This window comes from Rattus norvegicus, chromosome 4 (genome assembly GCF_036323735.1).
Source record: "Rattus norvegicus strain BN/NHsdMcwi chromosome 4, GRCr8, whole genome shotgun sequence".
Classification (NCBI taxonomy): Eukaryota; Metazoa; Chordata; class Mammalia; order Rodentia; family Muridae; genus Rattus; species Rattus norvegicus.
Window position 1 is genome coordinate 26,378,447 of NC_086022.1, and position 23,215 is coordinate 26,401,661.

General features: G+C 40.0%; 1 protein-coding gene across 3 annotated transcripts in view; it reads right to left on the bottom strand.

Annotated features, from left to right (window-relative positions):
- Abcb1a (ATP binding cassette subfamily B member 1A) overlaps window positions 1–23,215 on the bottom strand; it is a 176,054-nt gene that overhangs the window by 66,044 nt on the left and 86,795 nt on the right. Inside the window, exons 3-6 of one of the 3 annotated variants that reach the window (XM_006235994.5) lie at window positions 19,124–19,268; window positions 18,619–18,689; window positions 15,156–15,204; window positions 4,812–4,959 (exon numbers count right to left, since the gene is read on the bottom strand). In XM_006235994.5, coding sequence (XP_006236056.1) covers window positions 4,812–4,959; window positions 15,156–15,204; window positions 18,619–18,683 — 262 coding nt within the window. In that variant the 5' untranslated portion in view covers window positions 18,684–18,689; window positions 19,124–19,268. Of the gene's footprint in view, window positions 1–4,811; window positions 4,960–15,155; window positions 15,205–17,718; window positions 17,741–18,618; window positions 18,690–19,123; window positions 19,269–23,215 lie in introns of those variants that run through there. The other 2 variants (NM_133401.2, XM_063285445.1) reach the window with 2 other exon arrangements.

Below are 23,215 nucleotides of genomic sequence, written 5' to 3' on the forward strand. Positions count from 1 at the left end.
AACTTTGTCATCCATACCTTCTACAGCTCTAATTCCAAAGAGCCCCACTTCTGAGCACACCAAGGAATTTGCTGTTCTTTGAGTATTCTACCTACTTTTTCTTCAGCAGTTTTTCATTTTCTTACTTTACCTGGATATTCTTTAGTAACTTTCCCCCCAGAAAACACTCTTCCTTCATGAATAAGCCAGAAAAAAGAAAAAAGAAAAAGAAAAAAAATGACCTCTTCATCAAATTACTTCGCCTTAGCAAGTAGCTCACCTCGTCACAGAATTTCATAGTAATTGATTGACACATGAGTAAAATTGCTAAGTCAATGTAGACTGGAAACATCCCTGACTGTCTGTCCCCTCTCATTCACCTAGGTGCAAAGTGAAAAACTGAAATAGGTTTTCTCTTTGTATCTCCACATTCAGGTAGCTGTGTCCGTGGTAACCCAGTCTGTTCCAAAGACAGGCAAGTAGTCTCATAAAAAACAATCCATCCAAGAATTCTTCTACTTGTAATGTCAAGTGTCACATAAGATTAAAGGTGAAAATAGTCTACCATTCTATGTGGCAAGGGTGGCCATTTGTAGGATCACAAAAGACCTCACAGGAACTTCACTGTGCATACAGCATAACTAAATTACACCCCATGCTCTTTAGGGAAGACATCATGGTACAATTTGATCCAAATTTCACAAGATAGGGCAATACTGCTGAAACCGCTAGCCAAGTTTTTCCACAAACTTTCTTTTTATCCCCTATGCCTTTTTTCCTACCCAAGTTTCCATGGTAAGCAAGCAAAGAAACCAATAGACAAGATAACTTCAGAGTAGTAACTTCCAATATGCAAGTACAGCAATGATATTATGGTTTCTTTGAGGTGAGAAGTTCAGACATGAATAGACTAGCAGGGTCTGATCCACCCCAAGTAAAGAAGGAGACTAGAAGGTCCTGAACAGAACAGGGGAACAGAAAGGAGCCCATGAGTAATGAGATTTATGTGGCAGGTGGGAAAGAGAAGATCATGCTACATGAGCCACTAAATACAAATCAAACTTATTCCACATTATGGGAAATCATAGGGACAGAAGTGAACTGGTTTCTGTTTTTGAAAACCTTGCTGTGACAATATGTGGAGAACTGGACAAAACCAGGCAGGAGTGGGAGTATGCCAAGGAGTTTGTAAGATAGAACTGTGTATGAAGCAGACTTCAGACATGGGTCATAGCTGGGCTGTGGAAGGCTGGACTCTCAAAGGGACCTCAGTGTTGCAGAGGGTAATAGAACAGGCCAGCATCAAAGACCTCAGCTCTGGGCTCCTATTCTTTTCCATTTGGGATCTCTTTGAGATATTTTTCCTGATGAGCTTTCATCAGAGATATCAATTGCCTAGACGCTTTTCTGACTGAAAAGACATAGTAAGTCGTAGACATATATGATCTATAAGGCCCCTCTAGCTCTACAACAACATTATGATTCCAGATTTCCAAGTATTCTTGTACAGAACGCGCCATCAACCACAAGCAAGAAAAACCGGACAGTGTTCCTAGATGATGTATCTCCCAAGCATCTGTCCAGATGGGAGGCTGCCATTAGCACAGCAGGTTTGCTGCGTGTGACACAGATCATCCAATAGCCATAAACTTCTACCTGCGTTGCTTTCCCCTCAAACGACTTGTGCCTGTTGGCTGACCAGCCTGCTGTCTGACTCTACCACTTTCATAATGGTACTGATCCTACCCTCAAGACCCAATTAGCTCCCAAAGTCTCCCAGTACATCAAGGGTTAGAATGCCCTCATTCATTTCGAAAGACATAAGTCCTTGGACCATAGTGTTGTCTATCCTTATGTCAGAGTAGCTTAGGTAACGTTAGTACCAAGCCGTTCTCTGCCAGAAGATACTACTTGTACCCTTAAAGGGATCAGAAACACTTCATGTATGGATAATGAAGAAATAAAGCAATATAAGATATAATAGCATTGGACAAAAGACCACTAGATAAAATATGAAACGGTAGGGTTTGGGTGTAACATGAGAAATCCCATGTTTAGTTGGTGGAAATGAATAAATCATGATAATCTTAAACTGAGCTGTGGATTGATCCACTGATGGATTCACAATTTGATGATATTCTGGAGAAAAGATAAAAATTGTAGGGATGGGGACTAATTGAAAAAAAACTAGGAGCAAAATTCCTGGGAGCATAGCATGCCTTTGAGGAATATCTTGGCCTTTAGTTCTCTCTCTCTCTCTCTCTCTCTCTCTCTCTCTCTCTCTCTCTCTCTCTCCCTCCCTCCCTCCCTCCCTCCCTCTCTCCCTTCTGTGTGTGTATGTATGTATCCCTCCACCTGTCACTATGAGGTGAAAAGCCCATCTACCACATGCTCTCTTGCTATCATAATCTCTACTTTCCCTCAGCTCTCAAGCAATTGATACAACTAAACTTGAATAAAATATTTGAAACTATAGGTAGAAAGGAATCAGATAATTCCTTCCTTTGTTTAAATTCTTCCTCTCAGGTATGTGTCACAGCAAAGAACGACTGGTGAATGTAACGTGTTTAGTTCATGGTTGTCCATCAGAAGTCAGTCCTTCTAACTTCAAGAAGTTATATGATAGTCTCTTCCCAAACTGGGTTAAATTTCAACACATGAATAATTTGTTTTATTATCAGCTGAGTTCAAGCACTGTCCCTTCATCCTGTGTGCACAGCAGAGTTAATACCTCTCACAGTGTTAGAGTACTGCTTGTATCGAGACTTCACAAAACACTGGGTAAGGTTAGAATGACATAAATGCATGCATCATGACTGCTGAGCTAGCAGAGAGAGAGACCCCTGAAGAGAAAACTCTTCTACTAGAAGCTAAGGAGATAGCCAACTGCACAGCTTGCTGCAAAATATAGACTGCAGGGGAACTAAAGAATTCAGGAAGCACTGACGACTTTCCATGAATGAATGTTACAAAGAAGATATGACAGTTCAATGTTGGCATGGTATTCTTACAAGCTGTTTCAATATCATTGATGCAGAAAGGAAAAGCATACAGATTTTACATTACTTAAAAATACATAAAAATCCCCAGCTAAAATCATGATTTGTATTAATAGAATAAATCATTGTATTTACAGAATTGAAGTAGCCCTACCTCGGGTAGGCTATGGGTTCTTTGGGACTACAAAGAAATAGTTTCCAGGGCCAATGTCAAATACCAAAGATTCCATAAATGTTCGTAGTAATATTTATATGACTACTTCTAGGGAAACGAATCCATTGTATGCACCATAGACTTAAAATTCAGATATTGACATGCAATGCCCTGGGTTTAATCCTTGGCATCAAATAAAAAGAAAATTCCAAATGTTGAAGGGTCATTGTAAGCCAAGAAGTATGTATATAGTTCTGAGGTGTTTTGATTTGGGGTAGTCAATTTTTAAATTGAACCTAGGGCTTCATGTTTGGTAGGTAAACACTCTACTACTGAATCACAGCCTCATCCCTTCTTAACACTTATCCTATCTTTGTAGAAACTGAGCTCTAAGTCTTTTTTAAGTTTCATTCAGTTTAATTCAATCTCTGCTTGACCTGAGTATCCTTCAGATTGAAGCATAGAGCTATTAACCTGGCTTTCCCCGGTTCATGTGTATAGCATACAAATTTTTTCAAGAGCCTTTCTTGCTCTCATTTCTTATGAAGCAAGTTTCTTACTTTCAAAATCATGAGAAAATTGAAGTGCAAGACCTTCCTCACCACAGTTAGGCCTTTCGTGGTTTCAGTTTCCTGCAGTCAACCATGAGACTATAATATCTCATGTCATCACAAGAGGAAGGGGGCAGAGAGCAGCACAAAAAGGCATTTTTGAGAAAAACAGAGACACCACATTCACATAGCATTGAAGGTGGCGTATTGTTATATTTATTCTATTATTGTGGTCATTAATCTCTTACTGTGATAAAGTAAACATTATCGTGGATACTTATGCATATGAAAAATATAATATATGCAGGTTTCTGTACTATCCATGGTTCTGTGTCCATTGGAACAGTCACTGGCAAATGAAAGGATCTGCTGTCCTGAGAACTTTCTCACAGTCTGCCTCCCCATGTATCCACCTTCGGACTCTGGCACTTGATATTCTCTACCTTTTCCTGGTTTTAAGGATGAACATTACACATAACTAATGCAAGTATCAACACCTGCCTGCTGGATCTCATCCTTTCTCACAAATTCATCCTAACAAATCTCTTTACACTTGTCTTGGCCCCATTTCTCCATTCCTGGACTTGCTCCCAGAAAGCCCAAACTTTAACAATGCAAAAAAAAAAAAAAAAAAACCAACCAAACAAACAAACAAAAAAAAAAACCCCACAATTGCTGGTGTTTATTGCTGCTAAAATCTATGATTGCTTCCCTCTTTCCCATCTTGACAACAGTTGTGTTCTTTCTCATGTTAAATACCTTAGAATCATCCTAGGCTCTTCTCTTGCACACAGTGTCAATTTACCACAGCCTCTCATAACTTTCCCAGCTTATCATTCAAGGGCCTGAGGAGATTCCTGTACTTCTTCCTGAAGTTTTTGGGGGACATTACTGACTTCAAAGATCCCCTCTCTATTTCTACATATCTCTCTTAACAATTCCACTAGTTAATCTAATGCTTAAATCATCTTCTCAAGTTTACTACAAGGGTGAGCTAGAATGGACAGCCTCCACTACATAGACCACTAAATGCTGTAGTGTGTCGTTATTAAGGCCCCACAGAGAATTACTTTAGATGAATAATTTTTGCATGTTTCCAGCACAAATGGTACCACAAACAATACTTACTCATACTACGGTTGTTTCCTACATTTGCAAAGCTATCTGTCATGTCTCCAAAGACCAGCATCATAAGTGGGAGCGCAATTCCATGGATAATGGCCGCCAGAGTTCCCAGCAGCATGTAAAATCTGTCCAGCCAACCTGCATAGCGAAACTACAAAGAGAAGAAAATAGAGCATGGGCATCAGATAGTTTCGTGCATGTGTCATGGATGCTTTCCTCTACACCCCAAACACAAATATTTTGTCAGACTACTAGCTACTAGCCTAAGCTTCCCTTTTGCCCTTGTCTCTTTGCCCTCTACCATATTACCACAACAGCTTAAGGAAAAAGAATGGGTGTTTGACTCATTTATTGAGTTCTGTATTAATTCTTCATATTGGAGTAGTCTGTCTTCTCTTTTTACATGAGAGAATTATAAAAGGCATTAATGAGAAGGTAGCAGAGATAGCAGAGCTATGGCTCGATTTTCTAAGACTAGACACCATTTTTTATTTTGTGGAATAAAAATCCTGAAAGCCCAAGGCTCCCTTTAAGACACCATGGAAGAAACATTTCCCTACTTTTTAAAAATGTCTTTGGTTAAAGGTCTATTATACAATGGTATTATTTTAGTTGTAAAATAATTTCAACATATTTGGAAAAGAAAAATGATTACTTGGATGGTGAGTATTTCCCTAGAACGTTTTCCCTAAGATGTAGAATATGGTCATAATGAAAGACTAATACAGATGGGCACATCTCTGACCACAGGCAAGGAGCAGGAAGAAAAAGAAGGCTTATCAGAATCCAAAACGTGATGTGAGAAGGAAGCAAAATAAACAGTAAGTAAACCCAAGGTCCATCTAGGGGACAATTCATACTTTTCAATGATCTGAGAAAAGGAAGAGAACATGAGAAAATGAAAATAGAAAATACGAGAGTCTGCAAGAAATCCCTATGAAAAATGGTTGTCTTGTCATAGGATGTACCACTTAGTTACAGGGAACGTGTTTATCATCATGGGAAAAAACTAGGTAGACAGTCTAACAGGAAATAAAAGAAACATGATGAACAGAGATCAGGCAATAGTACCAAAATGGGTGCGAGAGTCTGTGCTCAAGCTTGGAAGCAGGTGTTGGGCACGCGTATACATGTAGCTATAGGCGAGAGTTTTGTGGTTTTTTTTTTAAATGTGGGAAGAAATTGAGTAAAAAGTCATCCCCTAGGCAGGAAATGTAAACCAAAGTAAAGATCTGGGATCTGGAAATATAAAAACACAGAAGCAGAAACCAAGAGTTTAGAGCCTATATCTATTTCAGAAGGAGACAGAGCTAATCCTAAAGTTACATAACAACAGTACTAAGTGAGGAGAAGCACTGAAGTGACCCGTGAGAAAACAAGGAGTAAGAGAGCTCTGGGCAGTACTTACAGGTACTCCAAACAGTGGGAGCCTAAACAAACACAGCTCTAATAAACAGTTAGTGAAAGCAGAGGCTTGTGTAAAAAATATCTAATATTATATTACTTAGGTATTTGCTTTTGAATTATATCTTACTACTAAGAAAGTAATCAAGTGAGATTAAGTGTGGGCTAATGACACAATTTTCCAATCATCATCTTTCAAAGACATCATCTTCTTTACAAATCAGACCCCAAAGGGAAGAATAGTGAGCGGGCATATTTTATTTGTGGTGGGATCACAGGCTAAAGGTTGCCAATGCATTCTTTATTTTGTCTAAACAACTGTCTTCTTCCTTAAAAAGTGGAGAGAGAAAGAAACAGGCAGATATTATCTTCTTTTAAAATATCTATTATATATACCAAAAACTAGATTCTTCAGAATAGGGAGAAATTTCACTCATCACCAACATCATCAACATTTCACCCCCAGAACTTCTTGTTAGCTAAAATCAAAACCAGGGGGTGATACATGCAAATACTTTCTGACTGTTTGACTGAACAACAGATATAAGCTGCAGAATAAATACCAAAGATACATAATTTCAGAAAGCTTAAAGAACAGAGGGAGGGCACAACAAAAAGTACAGGCAGTGTGTGTTCTGCATGTTCTGGCAGAGAGTGTAAAGGACAGATATAAAATGGGACCAGTGATTATTAACTCGTCTGTGGAACTCAATCATAGATGGAGTGTTGCTTCCTTCTGGTTTGGAAGGGAGGGGGTTCAGAAGCAAGATGGAAGACATTCTAGCCAGAATGAAAGGCAAGGAGAAGCAAGAAAGGTTCAAATGGACTTTGAGAAGGCTGAAGTTTCGCAGGTTAGAGTTTTCATACATGAAAGCACAAAAGTAAAGCACATTAACTACTAAGAGGTACCGTTGATGGAGATGGGAAAACTGGAAGAGTTAAGTGCTTGGCAGGATGGAGAGCAGAGAAGTCTCTTGAGTGTCTACACTCTTATCCAGGAAGTGCTACCCAGGATGTTAAAAACTCAACATCTGAGTCACTGCTTTATACCGGCAGTCATGGGGATGGGTTAGATCATAAAGAATGAGCAAAGGGGTGTGTGGAGTAAAGCCAAAACTGGACACAAAGCAACAAAGACAGAATGATGATGTTTCTAGACCTTGAGATAAAAGAGGAAGAGAAAAAGTAACTAGCAGGTTGTGGTACAATGTCATGGGGCTATTTCACTCACAGTGTCCTATGTCTACAGGTAAGCCAGGCAAAGAGACAGGTAGAAGAAACATAGGGTAATATCCTATGAAATAAAGGAAGTAATACTTCAGTAACCTGGGAAAGGATATCATCTGTAGAAAACAAAATTAGTAAGTTAAACAGTATAGTCTCATGATGCCCTATGACTCCTTTTCATTGCTAGGGAGTGGTATACAAAGTTGTCATCATTTTAAACAAGCGATCAGAGAACACCATAAATAAACGGGGAATACCTTGACATGTGATGTTTTTAGAGTCATAAGCCATAAAGGATACAACACCCCCCCCCCTTTTTTTTACTAAAAGTGTTTGATCCGAAAGCAATAAAACATTTAGACACAACTTCTCCATAGAAAAGGATAGGCATAGTCTAAATCTAATGATGTTCCAAGGAAATGACATAAACTGTTCTAAAGAGAAAACAATAAATGTTATCTCAATTGTTTTACTTTGAACAAATCAACTGTAAAACACATTTTTTAGATAATTGGGAAATTTTAATATAAAAATCATAATATTAAGAAAGTGTTTCTCATTTTGCTATCAGTCAAATATATTTTATAGGAAATGTTTTACAGAAAACCCTTTGAAATTAATAAAATAAAATGACATGGCTATATGTGAGTTACCTTGCAACTTGTGGATGCAGCTGAAGCATGCATGGTAATATGTTAATAATTATTAGCCGTATGTGATGTGTTTACCAGTGTTGTTCTCTATTCTTTTATGTCTGAATTTCTATGTCGTAAAACTTGGCAAAGAGAAGATGGTTTCCAAAACAGAGAGAAGTATTCCTATTCATGTTAGACTGGAACGACCAAACTAAGAATGAGTGCAGATACTCATATTTTTCTAGCAACAGAGATAGAAAGACAAGTTGGCTTTCTCTTATTTCCCTGTGACCTTCTGAAAGAAAGGATGGGATTTGAGGAAAGCAGTCACCTAACACTCAGTAGGATAAAATCCGCCATCAAAAGACTCAACTTTGTAACTTATTAGGGAAAAGGCTGAGGTGGGTGGGCAAGTAGAGGATCTCTCGGGGAACATGGCAAACGAGGGGGCAGAAGAGCCAGAGGACCAAGAAGTCTGTTGTGAGAGTGTGCCTCCTAGAAACTGCAGGGATGAGATACTCGTGATATCTCAGTTAGACTTGTCTGCACAAGGTCTGAAGAAGGACAGCACTAACAGACATGCCAGCCGGGATGGAGGAATCTCACGGAACCTCACCCCCAGATCTGAGAACTACAGAACTGAGAACTGCAGAGAGAGGCAGAATTAGTCTTCTCAGGGATGAGTCCCTGATTGGTTATCCAAAACCAAGTAGCCAGTCTCGAAATGTTCTACATACAGAGAACACTAAATGGACCCAGTGGATCGTGTTTATATATTGATCCTTACATAAACAAGAAAAAAAGAGGCCAGGAACTTGGAAACGGTGGCATATAGAACTGGAAAGAGAATGGGGAAATGATGTAATTCGTTATAATTTAAAAAATTAAGCCTCAGTTTTGGTATCTATAAAGTGATAAAAAAATCAACACAGCTGTTACAAAGATTACGATGCAATGTGGAAAAAATTTATCAAGAAGGTAATATGAGGGGTTGGAGATTTAGCTCAGTAGTAGAGTGCTTGCCTAGCAAGCGCAAGGCCCTGGGTTCGGTCCCCAGCTCCAAAAAAAAGAAAGAAAGAAAAAAGAAGGTAATATGAAACATGAAGTACCCATTACTATGATTGGTTTGCAAACATTACAATAAGAATTTTCAGACTCTCATGGTTAAAGAATAAGACGACAGAGTTGTAACAACACATCAGGTACAATATAAAACTGGATGAAGGTATTAACTGGCTATAGTTGAAGGCCTTTAAAATAAAAGGAAATGAAAAGCATTTGGTTAGAGGCTGATAGGAAGGACAGAGGAAAGTAAACCAAGAACACAGAATGAAGCAAACTGGTATCGAAAGCTAAAGGGGAACCATGCCAGGGAAGAAGTGAACGGTGCACGCAGGAAAGTCCTTTAGGTAATATTCATGGCATGAGTAGAAACATGACTTTCCTGGAGCCACTGAGGTAGAGAATTCATTCAACATTTTAAATTTGTTTGAAGAGCTATAATAAGGTTCACATTTGGCTCTAAGTACTGGCAACGATGGTGGAAAACTCAGGTTACCTGCCCTTAGAATGCTTACAATGCGTACAATTGGTACTAGGAATAGACATGGCCAATATCCACCCAGTATCTAGGAACCTATTAAAGATCTGGGCACTGTTCTAGACCCTTGAGGAACAACAGCAAACAAAACATAAAAACACTTCACTCTCGTGAGCACACATGCAGGAAAAAGAGAACTGTCAGAAGTGAGGACGTGGTTAAGCAGTCACAGGATATAACTTCAGGTCACTGACAGGGTCAGTGAGTTTAGAATGGCAGGTCAGGGAGCATCTCTCTGAGACGAGACCTCGGTAACAGGAAGGATGCAGTTTGTGGTATGAGGATCTCTAAATCAAGCATTCAGGTAGGAAGCATACATGCAAAGACACTTAAGTAGAAGCGAGCTTGGTTTATATTAAAGAACAAACCCTATGATAGGACAAGAGTAGGGAGAAGATGTCTGTCTGTAATTATTTCATAAATAAGAGAAGTCATACCATATGTGGTATGTATATTAGAAACAGCTTAGTTTTTACTGCAAAGCTTCCCTTTAGGTAAAAAGGAAAGGCATTACAATCCCTTTGTGTAGAGAAGAAAAGCCATACAACTCTTGAAGGAATGGACTGAAATGAACCCGTGTGACTCTGACAGGCAGGCTTTGGGAAGTATGGAGCTGCAGTGGATGCTAGAAGAAAATAAAGGTACGAGAGGCCAAGTAACGCCACTCTTAACATGTGCACGGTCTAACCCTGGGACACGCTGAGAATGTGCTTTCTCACATTGTCCAACATGGGAAAAGAGACTGCAGACGCTAGACATCTGAGGACGATTGCCCTGGGACATCCAGGTAGACCCACTGTACTCATAAAGATGCTTCTAAGAGGCAGGTAGGCGCTCAGAGTCTACAGTGACATGAGAAGGGGACACAGGAATGTAAGTGCCTCCTAGAAGCTCCAGATGGGAAGGAAACGGATTCTTATCAAGAACCTCCAGAATGAACGCAATCCTCCTGACACCCTGCCTTTAGTTCACTCCAGAACTGGAAGAGCATAGATCTGTGTTGCCTTAAATCTACCCAATGGCATTTTCTTCTCAAATCTACCCAATGGCATTTCCTACAACAGTGTTAAAGAATAGATGCACAGAGTCAAAAAGAGTGATAATAAAAGAAAGTCAACATTTTTTAGGAGGACCCAGAAGCTGTGACTGAAACTGACACAGCTGAGCTCATGACTTCATAGACAGAAGCCATCTTAGGCGAAAAGGAACAAGGTGTGAGTATAATTCACAAAGGCCGAGTAAGGGTGGGGATGTTATAACTGAGTCAAAGAAAACAGTCTGGGCTGATACGGCTACCGAAATAGAAGGGCGACTGGGGCATCGGTAAATGAAGCTGGCCAAGGAGGAGTAGGAGTACTATCAAATGGTAAGGGATATCTTTGGGAATGGATAGAGAGAGGGAAGAGAAAAACCGTTCTGCATGAGGATCAAACATACTTTTAAAACATCTGTGTAGAAGTGGAGGAATACCAGCATTGTCAGTGACTCAGGGAATACAGGATTGAGAAACTCCTAAAGGGGGAAGGTGACATCAGAAGCCGAAGAGGTGGGAGAAAACCACACCGTAGTACCACAGAAATGATTTGGTGGCCAGTGACAAGGGCAGATTCGAGGTCAGAGAGTTTTCAAACATCCACAGAATTGAGCAAGTGGTGGGAATGGAAACCAAATTCCAAAACATTCAAGCTAATTGGCTACAACGATTGAAGAAGACTTGTCTAAGCAGCCAAACTCCATTCAGAGAGACTGAGGATATGGGAGCAAGGGAATGATAGTAGCTATGTGGGGACCAGAGATGGCAGAAGAGGTGGGAACCAAAGTTCAAAGGTCAAGTAAGTGATGTGCTGTAAGAACTGGGCCAGGTGTGGTGGCACACACCTATAATCACATTACTTCTACTAGGCTAGAAAGAGTATGTTAGTTTCAAGGCAGTGTGGACTGCACAGCAAGACTTTGTCTACAGAAGCAAAATGCCTCATCAACACTGGGTGTCTCTACCATGAAAAACAGGATGGACCAGATCCAAGTTCAGACAGGTTCATAAGATTATTACCTTGATAAAGGTCAAGGAGTGGTTATTCATAGAGCAATAAAAGTCACAGAGTGAGTAAGAAGATCAGGAGTGGGAAGAAGACACTAGGCCAGGTGACAAAGACTTCAATGACCAGATGATCACAAGATAACAGCGTTAACAAAGAACTCTTCAGCTTCATGGAGGTTACATTTTAACCAACCATAAGCTATGACAAACAATTACAGGTTTAAAGAGTAATATAGTCTACTCGTGTATCTGGGTAAAAGTTGGGCCTTCCGTTATAATAGTTATGTGACCGTGAGTTGTAGTACATTATTTAACTTCTTAGTGTGCATTCTGCCCAGCTATGCGTAAGGAAAAGAAGAGTTCAAAATTCAGATAATGCACGCAAGGTCCTGACAAAGGACTGGTGCCTGAGGCTGAGAGCTGTCACGTGTTCGGAATGATGATGGCTGATACGGTGCATGTTGTAGATAGCTCAGGGTTAAATCTGCCAAAAAATGCTAACAGGGGGTGTGAAATTTGAGTTCATATTAAAGGAATTGCAAACAACATGCACGTGCCCTGTTTTTACTTCCGCCTGCCCAGTTTCCCCACTTCAAGTTGATTCTACCTTTGTGTCTCTAAACTAAAATGAGACCTGACATCAAAAGAAAACCAGTATAAAAATGTGCGTGAGTTCCTGGCTTTTAACCATTTCCTCAAGAACCGCCTAAGGTTCCCTCCTAAATGTAAATGAACTTTGGGAGCAGAAAGAGCCTAGAAATGTTCAGAAAGAACCACTTAGATGGTTGGTATCTAAAATGTGGATCCAGGAAGGGTCCATCATTGTAACTGGTAAATTCACACTCTGCAGTGTGAATGATGCTGAATGAATGAATCCAATTCTGGTACCTGCTGGGTAGGAAGGTCCTTAATGATTAGCTCCCAGTGAGAACCTTGGCCCTGTCACCAAAACTCTCCACTGATGACGAGCATAATTTTGCATCTGTTATTACAACTTGCAACTCCTTGCTGGGGAAATGGTTGTTTTGGACCGGTAACTCTGGGAGCTTGCGTCTGATCTCGTCCGACCCTCACTCCATGTGCCTCACACCATTACTGATTTTTGTCCTCTTGCTGTAATAAAACTTAGTGGCAGCATTTCAGAGAGCTGTTGTCATAGCCAATGAGGTTTATCTGATATATTATTATTATTGCTAATTGAATACATTATCCAATCTTAGGTGTGACTATAGTAACATCCTGAGCTCTGAGTTCCCCTAGTAAGTCTTACCTAGAAAGTATTCGAAAGTATTGCAATAGCACTTAGAATTTACCCTAAAAACCTTCTAACTATATCCCTGTGTTTATAGGTTTTACATAGAGGTTAGGGTCCAGTTTTCTACATAAACTCTTTGGGACAAGACAAAGACACCTTTATTGGCTAATTTTGATTGTCAATTTGACATATCTGAGGAGGGAACCAGGATTGAAGAGCTGCCTCCTGATATCACATTGACCTATGAATCTATCTATAGGGCGATTTCTTGATTGGTAATTGATATAGGAAGATTCATCCCACTGTGGGAAATACCATCCCTAGAGCGGTGGGCTTGGGCTATATAAGAAACATGCGTAGTCTGGGAGGAAGCCCACAGGCAATTTTCCACCAGGGCTTCTGCTTTAAGTTCCTCCCATGTCTGCCCTCATTGGTAGACATAATCTGTAATATGAAATGAGCCCTTCCTTCCATGTGCAGCTTGTCATCAGTGTAACTAGAACAACACTAAGAAGTGTAGTACTTAGTCAAACACATTTCCCTTATCCTCACCTTAGTCAGCATTTGGGGGCGAGAAAATGCTTGCCCTGTTTCTGCTGTAAACCTGTAATAACAGTATCTGCCTTAAGGATTAAAGGAGCTTGTGCGGGAAGTAATTATAACAATGTCTGGCACATATTGTTATACGTGAGAGGTTATTTCTACTTCACATTCAAACTTTGTATTTGTGTGTATGTCTGTCTCTATCCCCTGTCCCCTCGGTGTGGCTTGAATTAAATATTGATACTAGTACTTTGCATAGTAGTTAGGGTACAGTTCCTAAAACATAAAAAAAAATAAACCTCAAGTCTTTAAGAAATTATAACCTAGAAACAATAAGTAAAACACAAAGATAAAGATGCACTTTTCTGGTATTCTGAGCATGCGCAAAGGCCCTGAGTGGACCCCTTGTATCAAAAATAAAAAGGATAGCAACAATAACTTAATAAGAATGGTGTTGGTATTAAGGTAACTGCATACATTAAATTTCAAGAATAAATCCAACTCTAACATAAAAGTTTCTTCTCACGCAAGAGTACAAGAATGGAATCTTTAAAAGGAAGAATAAAATCTAAAATTAAAAAAAAATTATGTCCGTGGTGACCTGTGTAGTATTCTGTCAGTGTCAGCGCTCTGGAGGTAGAGACAGGAGGATCAGAAATTCAAAGTCGTCATCGAGTACATAGGGAATTAGAGGCCAAGATATACGAGCTCTTTTCTTAAAATGAAACCAACAGCAACAATAATGACAAGGGCAAGAAGAGGAGTGGAGACATGTAACAAAAGGGACCGTAGCGAGAACAAATGCCATCACAAGAAGATGCAGATGATGAAAGATACCCAGAGTCCTCGGGGCAAGCCGTGAAACTGTTTTTCCTACCTAAGTCTATTTCTTCTGATGAATGTATAAAGATGCATTTTACATGGCGCTCCCCCCACTCCCGCACACTTCATAACATGGCCAGTGGAAAGAGTGAATTATAAAAAGCAGGACTGGATTGTTTGAGCATTCTCCCAGGTCCCAGTGCCTGGGACAGTTCGTGTAAATTTGCATGGACCCTTAGAAAAAGAGGAAGTGTTCAAGGAAATAGAGATCATTTAAAAATAAATAGCCACACCTATAAAATTCCTGTTATATTCCAAGTGAGTTTAAAGAAAAGCTTCCAAACAGTCAGCATGTAACCAGAAAACCAAATGGTTATGTAATCCTTTCAAGTTCTACATTTTCAGTTACTCAGTACAGAAGAATAATGGCATATGCTAAATCACAGTAATAAATAATCCATTGCTACCTTTTATTTTTATAAGTGCTTAGGACTTTGACCCCACCAAGATGTTAAGGGGCATTACAAATGTCAGGCAATGTAGCCATCTCCCAAAGCTGGACGGCAAAGATCACCACAAGATGCCGATGAAGGCCGTGTATCAGAGATATGACTTATAAGGAGAATGCAGGAATCCAGGCAGGAAGGGGCACCTGCTAACTCGTAATTCATACAAATGATGAGCTGCCTTCCTTTGAGAATTGAACGCTAAGCAGGTAAGCTTTATCTCTCCTTCACTATAGTGTCCAATCAAACGCTGTTCCAGATGAATTACCACTTTTCTAGGGGGTGGATTAGAAGGCAGTACATTTAAAACTCACCATTGTGAGCACACTGACCGCTGGTTTCTTTTCTTTCTTCTCCTTTTTACTGAAAATACAACAGAATAAGTACACGAAACTTTAAAAACCTTTTGCAAAGCCTTACAATTACTAAATGAATTTACAGACACTTTTGTTAAATGGCAAGACAAAAATCCATGTCTTTATTAACCAATAAAAGCATAACAGTATGACATTTATGAGGCTTAAATGCAAGTATATCTTAGAAATCTACTTATGTGGTTATCGACAGCAACTGGGATTTTTATATAGTCCCCATACCTTAGGCATTTCTTAGTTTCCTCATACATACATACATACACTTTACAATGAGAAAAACACACTCTAAATGGGACGTTTTACATTTTTATTCTAATTATGAAATAATTTATGCTTTTAGGGTTGGTCACCTTGACTATCGTTGTAACAATAGATGTCCTATCTGCTGACTGAATATCATTGTTAACCATTCCCTTTCTTAATAAAGCTCAGTGATGGTCAGGTTCTGAATATAGCTAGCCTAAGAAACAGTGTAATTAAATCACCCTGTGAGGAAATCTAATTGAGAGAGGATATCTGTGGCGCTAAGTGAACCATTACAAAAAGAAATACAATGTAGAAAAGAGGCTCTTAGTCAGAAAGCTGTCCTTGGACATAATGGGTCAGTTCTTATTTTGAGCCGAGATTCAAATGACACACTAATACCCATTTTCACTCCGTGTAATGGCCACCTAGGACGGGAAAAGCAAACCAGCCGCAACAAAGTCTTACATCCTTGTGTACAAACACTGTTAGAAAAGAAAAGCCGTGCATTTACAAATATTTTTAAGTTCAAAAAGTAAATTTGTCTTCGTTCTTCTTTTGACTAAACATTAAAAAGAATCAACGTTCAGTAGCTTTCACAATCGCTCTCCACTTTACTCTTTTCAGATGCTCCCTGAATTTGGATCTTGATCAAGTGGCTAGACTGTGGCTCATTAACGCTTAGTACCCCAGACCCAGAGGGCATGCCCAGCTTTTTTAATGTGTCTTTTTGTGGCTAGCACTCAAATTCTTATGCCTTTTATGGACAGAACCATCTTCTCCATGATAATAAAAAGCTCTCTAAAAAAAATCAGTGGTTACTTGCATTTGGCTTAGATGGCCACTGGACATACTAAGCAGAAACATCTTCAGGTTCAGTTCTACCCTACCCCAGTTAAAAATCAGTCAGGATCCCAGAAACCAGGATGAGAAGAAATAACTGTAAATGGCAGAATTTTAGCTCTAAGTTTTTTTTTTCCATTCTCTAAAACTGATGCTACTTGGAGACGTTGTTCTCATATCCCAGGCACTAAGTAATCATTCTTCACACAATTTATAAATTGTTTATAAACAATTCTGAGGAAGGCAAACTTCATCTTTCTTTCAGGGATGAGAAAACTGCAGAAGAGTGAAGTCCCACAGCTGGGACAAAAGCCCAAGGTTTAAACTCCAGGGTTACAGAAATAACCTCCAAGCTGCGAGATATATCTTCAGACTTTTAAGAAAAAAGTATGGCTTGAGAATGTGCTACCAACTCTCATCCCTGCTAGATTAATCTCTACCCCTATCATTAAAAAAACTTTATAGATCAATTTATAGATCAAAGTAGAGCACTTATATAGAGCTCAGGGCCTTGGTTTTGAACTGCAGTACCATAAAACAAACTCAAGAAACCGTTTTTATGAAGACTCTATGCAGATGAACACAGCTCAGGGAGTATTATCATTACAGCATTGTCTGTCAACTAAACTAAATGCTTCTTCATGATCCTTATGTTAGAAAACACAAGTATTGAAAACGCCTAAAATCAGTGATGATGAGCAGTTCTTACGGGAAAAAAAAATCTTTCTGAATTAAATTCTGCAGGGAAGATGGCATTGGTACCCAAATGAAGATCTGTTCAGGACTAGACACTACCATTTCCTTCCACATAGCCTCACATACACTCAAATGTCCAAGTGTTTGTGATGGACACAGTTCTTTCAACTATTCTTTAAAGGCAAAATTAGGCTACCTTCCCTCCACTATTATATAAAGTTTTTATTACTGAAATGTGAAATAACAGGAAAATGTAAAGGTTAGTACATAATTCGCCGAGGTACATAAATTATGACACCTGACAATATTTACCCATGCAAACAGTGTATGTTATCAATTGTTAAGACTCTGCAAACTATTAAGCTGGAAATACCATGTATTCATAAACTCTCATTATCATATCTAGGAAATGTAACCTCAATGTTGAGATAATTTAAAATCCATCCCATGGAGTTTCCAAGTGTGCTTTCTGTCATTTTTGTTGTTGTTGCCTTTTTTTTTTCTTTGCCGAACTCTGAGTCAGAGCTCACATAATATTATCTATGGACTACGTTCTTTACCATCTCTTAATCTAGAAATTCACCATTTGTTGAGACACTGGCTTTTCTGGCACGGTGTTGTGACACTGGCAAAGGTGTCCCATGGTTGTATGTACTTCGAACTGAACACAGATGAGAGTGTGGGGCAAGCAACGGTATTTAGAAACCAGATCTGTGCTTACCTAGGAAGCGCAAGGCCCTGGATTCGGTCCCCAGCTCCGGAAAAAAAAGAACCAAAAAAAAAAAAGAAACCAGATCTGTTTCTTGGAGTGCGTATTTCTACTCTCCCTTCTAGTGGGCTGAAATGAATTCTAACGTCATAAGTAAGGACACTTTGAAATGTTGGGTGGGTTCATCGATGAGGCAAGTTACCTCTGCTTTCAGTCGCAGACACTATCTGGTGACATTCCTAACTTGTGGGATAAAAGAAGCTTGTGATCTCTTTGCTTAATACTGCCTCAAAGACTTAAAAGAGTCACCGGAATGTTAGGTCAGACATAGAGGTAGGCTAACAATAAGGGCATTATGGGGGCTGAAGATTGCCTATGATAATTTTTAAGCAGGCTCCTTTGAACTCTCTTACCTCTCCCCACCATTGAGGTTCTAATCACGTAATCAGCATTTGTAGAGATTTGGAAACAAGATGTGGCTTCTTTCTGTGGTAATACAACCTTTTTATATAGAAATAGTCATTGAGAGCTAAACAAAATGCAATTTGGGTCTCTTTTTCTTCTGCCACAAACGTGATATCTATAGAGTTGCTCTATTGGAAGCAAGATAATAGACCACAGCGAGAGCCCAAGCAGCATATGGCTCAGGTGCGTGAGTGAGTGAACGACAGCGCTCATAAAGCTGGGGTCATAAAACTAAAGGGATGTGAGTGAGCAACGGCAGGTGTACAGGCTGAACAGGAGCCTCCTTCTGTCACACACATCTTAAGGACTGCTCCAAGCAGAGGCTGGTTTACATTTCTGAAGACTGAAATAACACCCACTAATCATTTAGTACAGTGCTAGAGGCTACAAACTAATTGCCCAAATGTACAAGCTATGTAAAGTACGAAAGTGAAACAATCTGGCTACCTCTTTTTGCCCATCTTTGAGAAGTTCTTGTCTGCTCTTCCGTTAAGGTCTTCTTCGAGCTCCATCACGACCTGGGGATAAACCACAGTTCATCAGCCAAACACATGGCCGCGGGGACCAGAGCCTAGGCAGAGCTCACTGCCCCAAGGAGCCCAGTGGTGATGAGGGGCCCCGCCCTGATGCTCCAGCGGCCGGGTCTGGAAGTAACTCTCCCGGGGAATCCCGAGGAAATGTGTCACCCGCATAGACCTGGTGCTCTGCTCTGGATCCAGCCACCCCACCCTGCTGGGTCCCCTCCGCCGGTGCGCTCCTCCACCGCCCGCGGCTGTGAGCTGGGCAGCAGGATGCACAGCGCAGGACTGGCGCTGTAAACACCAGCCTGGAGGCTGCTGCGGGAGCTCCTGGAGTGACTTGTGGCTGTCGCCACTCGGTCCCCAAGAGGACCCTGCCACCTGGACCAGGCTCAGGCATCCGGAGCACCCGACCCTTCCTAGGAAATGCCTACCTCACGTGTCTCTACTTTCCGATTTCCTCCGTAAGGTCCGCCAAGATGTACACTTTGGAAGAAGCAGCGGCTCTGAGTTGAGCTGAGCCTTGCAAGATGGGATCAGCAGCTTCTGGAAACCGCTGTTCGACTGTGCCTGGGCTTTCTGATGACAGGAGAGGAAACTTAGTGAGCTCAACCTACGCCCAGGCGCAGTCCCGCCCAGGCAGTGAGTTTGACCAGGAGGTTAACCAGCTCCCAGCCCAGCCTGACTCAAGTATTATGCTGGAGAAATTGCGAAACAGGTTGGATTTGTAGAAGAAATGTGTGCAGCCTGGCTTCACCTCGCAAAGGTCAATTAGACAAACTCACATCCCCGAGTCATCAGAGACACACTTGCAAGAGTCGCATCTCTACACCGCCACACTTGTGTGTGTGTGTGTGTGTGTGTGTGTGTGTGTGTGTGTGTGTATAGAGTTGTGCATTTGTAGAACGGCACTTGATCCTCTGCGTATGGCCAAGTTAAAACACGCATTCTTTGCATAACATCTAATAGCCAATTAAACAATGGGTACAGACCCTGCCTGTCAGTAAATTTCCCTTCTTTGAAGCACCAGTTCCTCGGGTATACTGGCTTACCTTTTATTAAAAAACACAAACATATATAGAAAGAGGACAATTTCCAGTATACGAATGGGGCATTTCAGTGTAAAAATGGTATTTAAAAATATGTAATATTTTGAACTTTTAGCTATCAAACCAATATCCAAATTCTTTCAAGGCATTTGAAATTCTTACAGTTCAATTGGGATTATTAAAAACATAACTTTCAACACATTACTGCAGTCGCTTTCTGTGTTTACATTTTATACTCTTCCTGAGACTTTCTTCAAACCGACCAGAAGTAACTGCAGTCTTTCCAGGTCAGATTCAAAGATCGGTTTTAACTCCTCCAAGTGTTTTCATTCTTTTGTACAGCATAGCTGTTTTGTGACCTCTGATTTGCAGTATCCGACTTACATCTATGCCTCTGGACTTGTTGCAATTATCAAGGAAAAAGATACTTGATAGATTTCAAAGTCATATTTTTTTCTACTTTTTACTCAAAAATGTCCTTGTTTTGACTCTTTTAGGAGGGGACATGTAATTGACTTTAAAAAAAAAACCTTACTACTGTTACAGACTTTCTAATAGGTCATTAGTGGGGTTTTTTTGGGGGGGTCTCTTTTTCTGATTGGCTGTTCTCATGTATGGCACCTGTGGTCTATTGGGGGCATACATGTGTCATCTTAAGCATTTCTAGTCGCGTTTATGCTTCTGCTGTTTCTGTACTCTTCCAACTCTAGAGATCCCATCTCACCTATATTTGGTTCTGTAGGCACTTGAAGGAACAACGCTAAATAACATTAAGCACTATATAAGAAACCCCACCACACACTTCAGAAGGATAAACTCATTTAATCCCCACGGGAACAGCTGAAGTTGCTACTGTTTTTGTTTTTCTTAGTTCCCAGCAGAGGAAACAGGTCTACACTGTGTGTCAAATGCCACACAGCTGGTAAGTATGAGACCCAGGACTTCTTCGGCACTATCCCTCTTTTGTTCTTGCCTTCCTTTTGGGGGGAGGGAGAAGGAGTGGGGGATGGGTTGATGAGGAGCGACTCAATATGTATTTCCATATTGGAATGCACTGTAGAACATGGCTATCGTACATTACTCCCTACCCTTTCCAGTCTCATGAAACTTCTCCTTAGGATTCAACTTTAGGAAAGCTACCATGGGCCCCACCACCACCAAGAACTATATTAAGTCTAATATTTTACATCTAATAATTTACTAGGTTTTAAGGATGGTAACATAGTATTTCTTTCTACTGACTTTCAACCTCATTTCTTTAAACCATCTCCCCCAAACGTCCAGGCTCAATTTATTTCAACTAATTCACTGTATCTCTCAGGTGCTGTGTGTTGTTGCTGTGGGCACTCTGCTTTTCTATATGTAAATCTCTTCGTTCTGAAGACCTAGACCCAAAGCGGTAGGATTCAGGGAATGTGGTTGGGTCATTGGGCTCTAACCCAATCAGCGGATGGGCCCACTGAAGAATTCTACTGTGGTGGGCTATTAGAATTTAACTTAATTTTAGAAGGTTGGACTTAGATCAAGGGAGGTCTTTAGGGGGTCTGTCCTAAGAAATTATATCTTGTCCTGGTCTCCCTCCACTGCCTCTCAATTCTTAACTGCCATGGTGTGTTTACATACCATTCTCTGCCACCTGATCCCAGCTATGATGATCTACCTCCCCCCAGCCTATGGACCTGACATTTCTGTAATCACAAATCAAAGTAAACTTCTTCTTCTTTGGTTTTGTTTCTCTGAGATATTTTGTCACAGGGATGTAAAACTAACATGCTTTCTCCTAAGATTTCTAATTATTCCAGCTTTTCTTCTTGTGACCTTCTTGTGAATTCATCTTTCTTTGGTTCCTATAAGAACTTTCTCTCCTTCTAACACTCCTATTTATCTACTGCAAATCCAAACATAATCTAGCCTGAAAGAGGTACACCTTGATGAACTTATTTGACTTGAGGCTAAGAAAGACCATAACAGGATCACTGCAAAACAAATGATTCACTTGTGTGACAATAAAAAAGCCACAATATTACAGCACCCACCCACTTATGCATAACTGAATTTTATGTGTGAGGTACATACGGCAAGGACATTGAATGACTATACCAAACTCAAGTTAGATTACACCATCCGATTGCTTTTTAAAATTCTACGTTAGAAAACTCCTAACTTGGGTTGGCAACATTTCTCAGTGGATAAAGATACTTTCCATCAAGGCTGACAATGTAAGTTGATTTCCCAGAACATGCACGATAGAAGAGACTCTCCCATGTTGTCCTCTGACCTTTATATGAATTCACACACACAAATAAATGTAATTTTTTTTTAGTTAAAGAAACCTAAACTTTTAAACTTGGTAATTTCTAAAGAAATTATCTATCATTTAGCCTATAATTCAACAATCATAGCTCAGGTAAAATTGTGATAACAATTAAAGAGCTTAATTTAAAATTAAGTGCTTTATTAACATGCTCTGGGTAGAAATCACTTTACCTACTTCAAATTTGATAATTTTACTTTTACTTTTAATTTGATACTTACTAGTATTTTATATGAGAATGGTTTTTGTTTTATTATCTGTGCCTCATATCTTCTTATTAGAAATACCATGTGCTAAGGGTATTATACTGAAGTTGAACTAGTAGGTCACCACCTGCCTGCACCATTGCACCATCCTTAGGAAGCTCTGGGGATTCTTCCAACCCCAAGCATCTCCTCCAAGACCCTCTACTACTCTCTTTTAAACTCCATTAGTGTCACCCACCCCCTCTACCCTCCCCCCCCACACACACACACATACAGGGAGGCACTGTCTTCTTCCAAGTGACTGACAAGAAGAAGAAAGAATAAAGGAGTAAGGCTTTTTCTTACTTTTTTTTTGCAGTAGGGGTTGGGGGAGATGAGAATGTGGGGTAAGGGAGGTCTAATCCAGTCTCATTATTTATTGCTGGATACCTCTTGACGAGTTACTCACCCTCTCAAAGCATAGACTTCAACATTGTTTAACAAGACAATAAGATGATCTATGTCTCTGAGGAACAAGTAGGGCACGTTTTAGAAAATGACCAGTATAAAGTGTGTGATTGTGTACGTTCCCTAAGAAAGATGACCAGTGGACACCAAGACAAATGAAACGTAAAGACTCAAGCATAACGTTGGAATGCTTGCAAGGGGCCCTGAAGGACACTGAAAGTAAATATGATGTCCTAAATTCAAGGGTCTTTGGTCTTTCAGTGTCTCAAACTCATTGATTCCATTGATCCTTGCACCTTAGTTTCGATAGTTCGGGCAACTGTCAAGAGACTGGGTAACTATGGTTATCCAACACTGGAAACGTTATTTTTCTTGAAACTCAAATTCACCTTTTGTAATATAACTCATTGAATGGAAAAGCAGTTGTTTAGTACCTGAATGGTTAAATTCTCGAGTAGGTTATTTGTGTTGGTACCACTATTAATGTAATAGTGATACTAGTGTGTAATT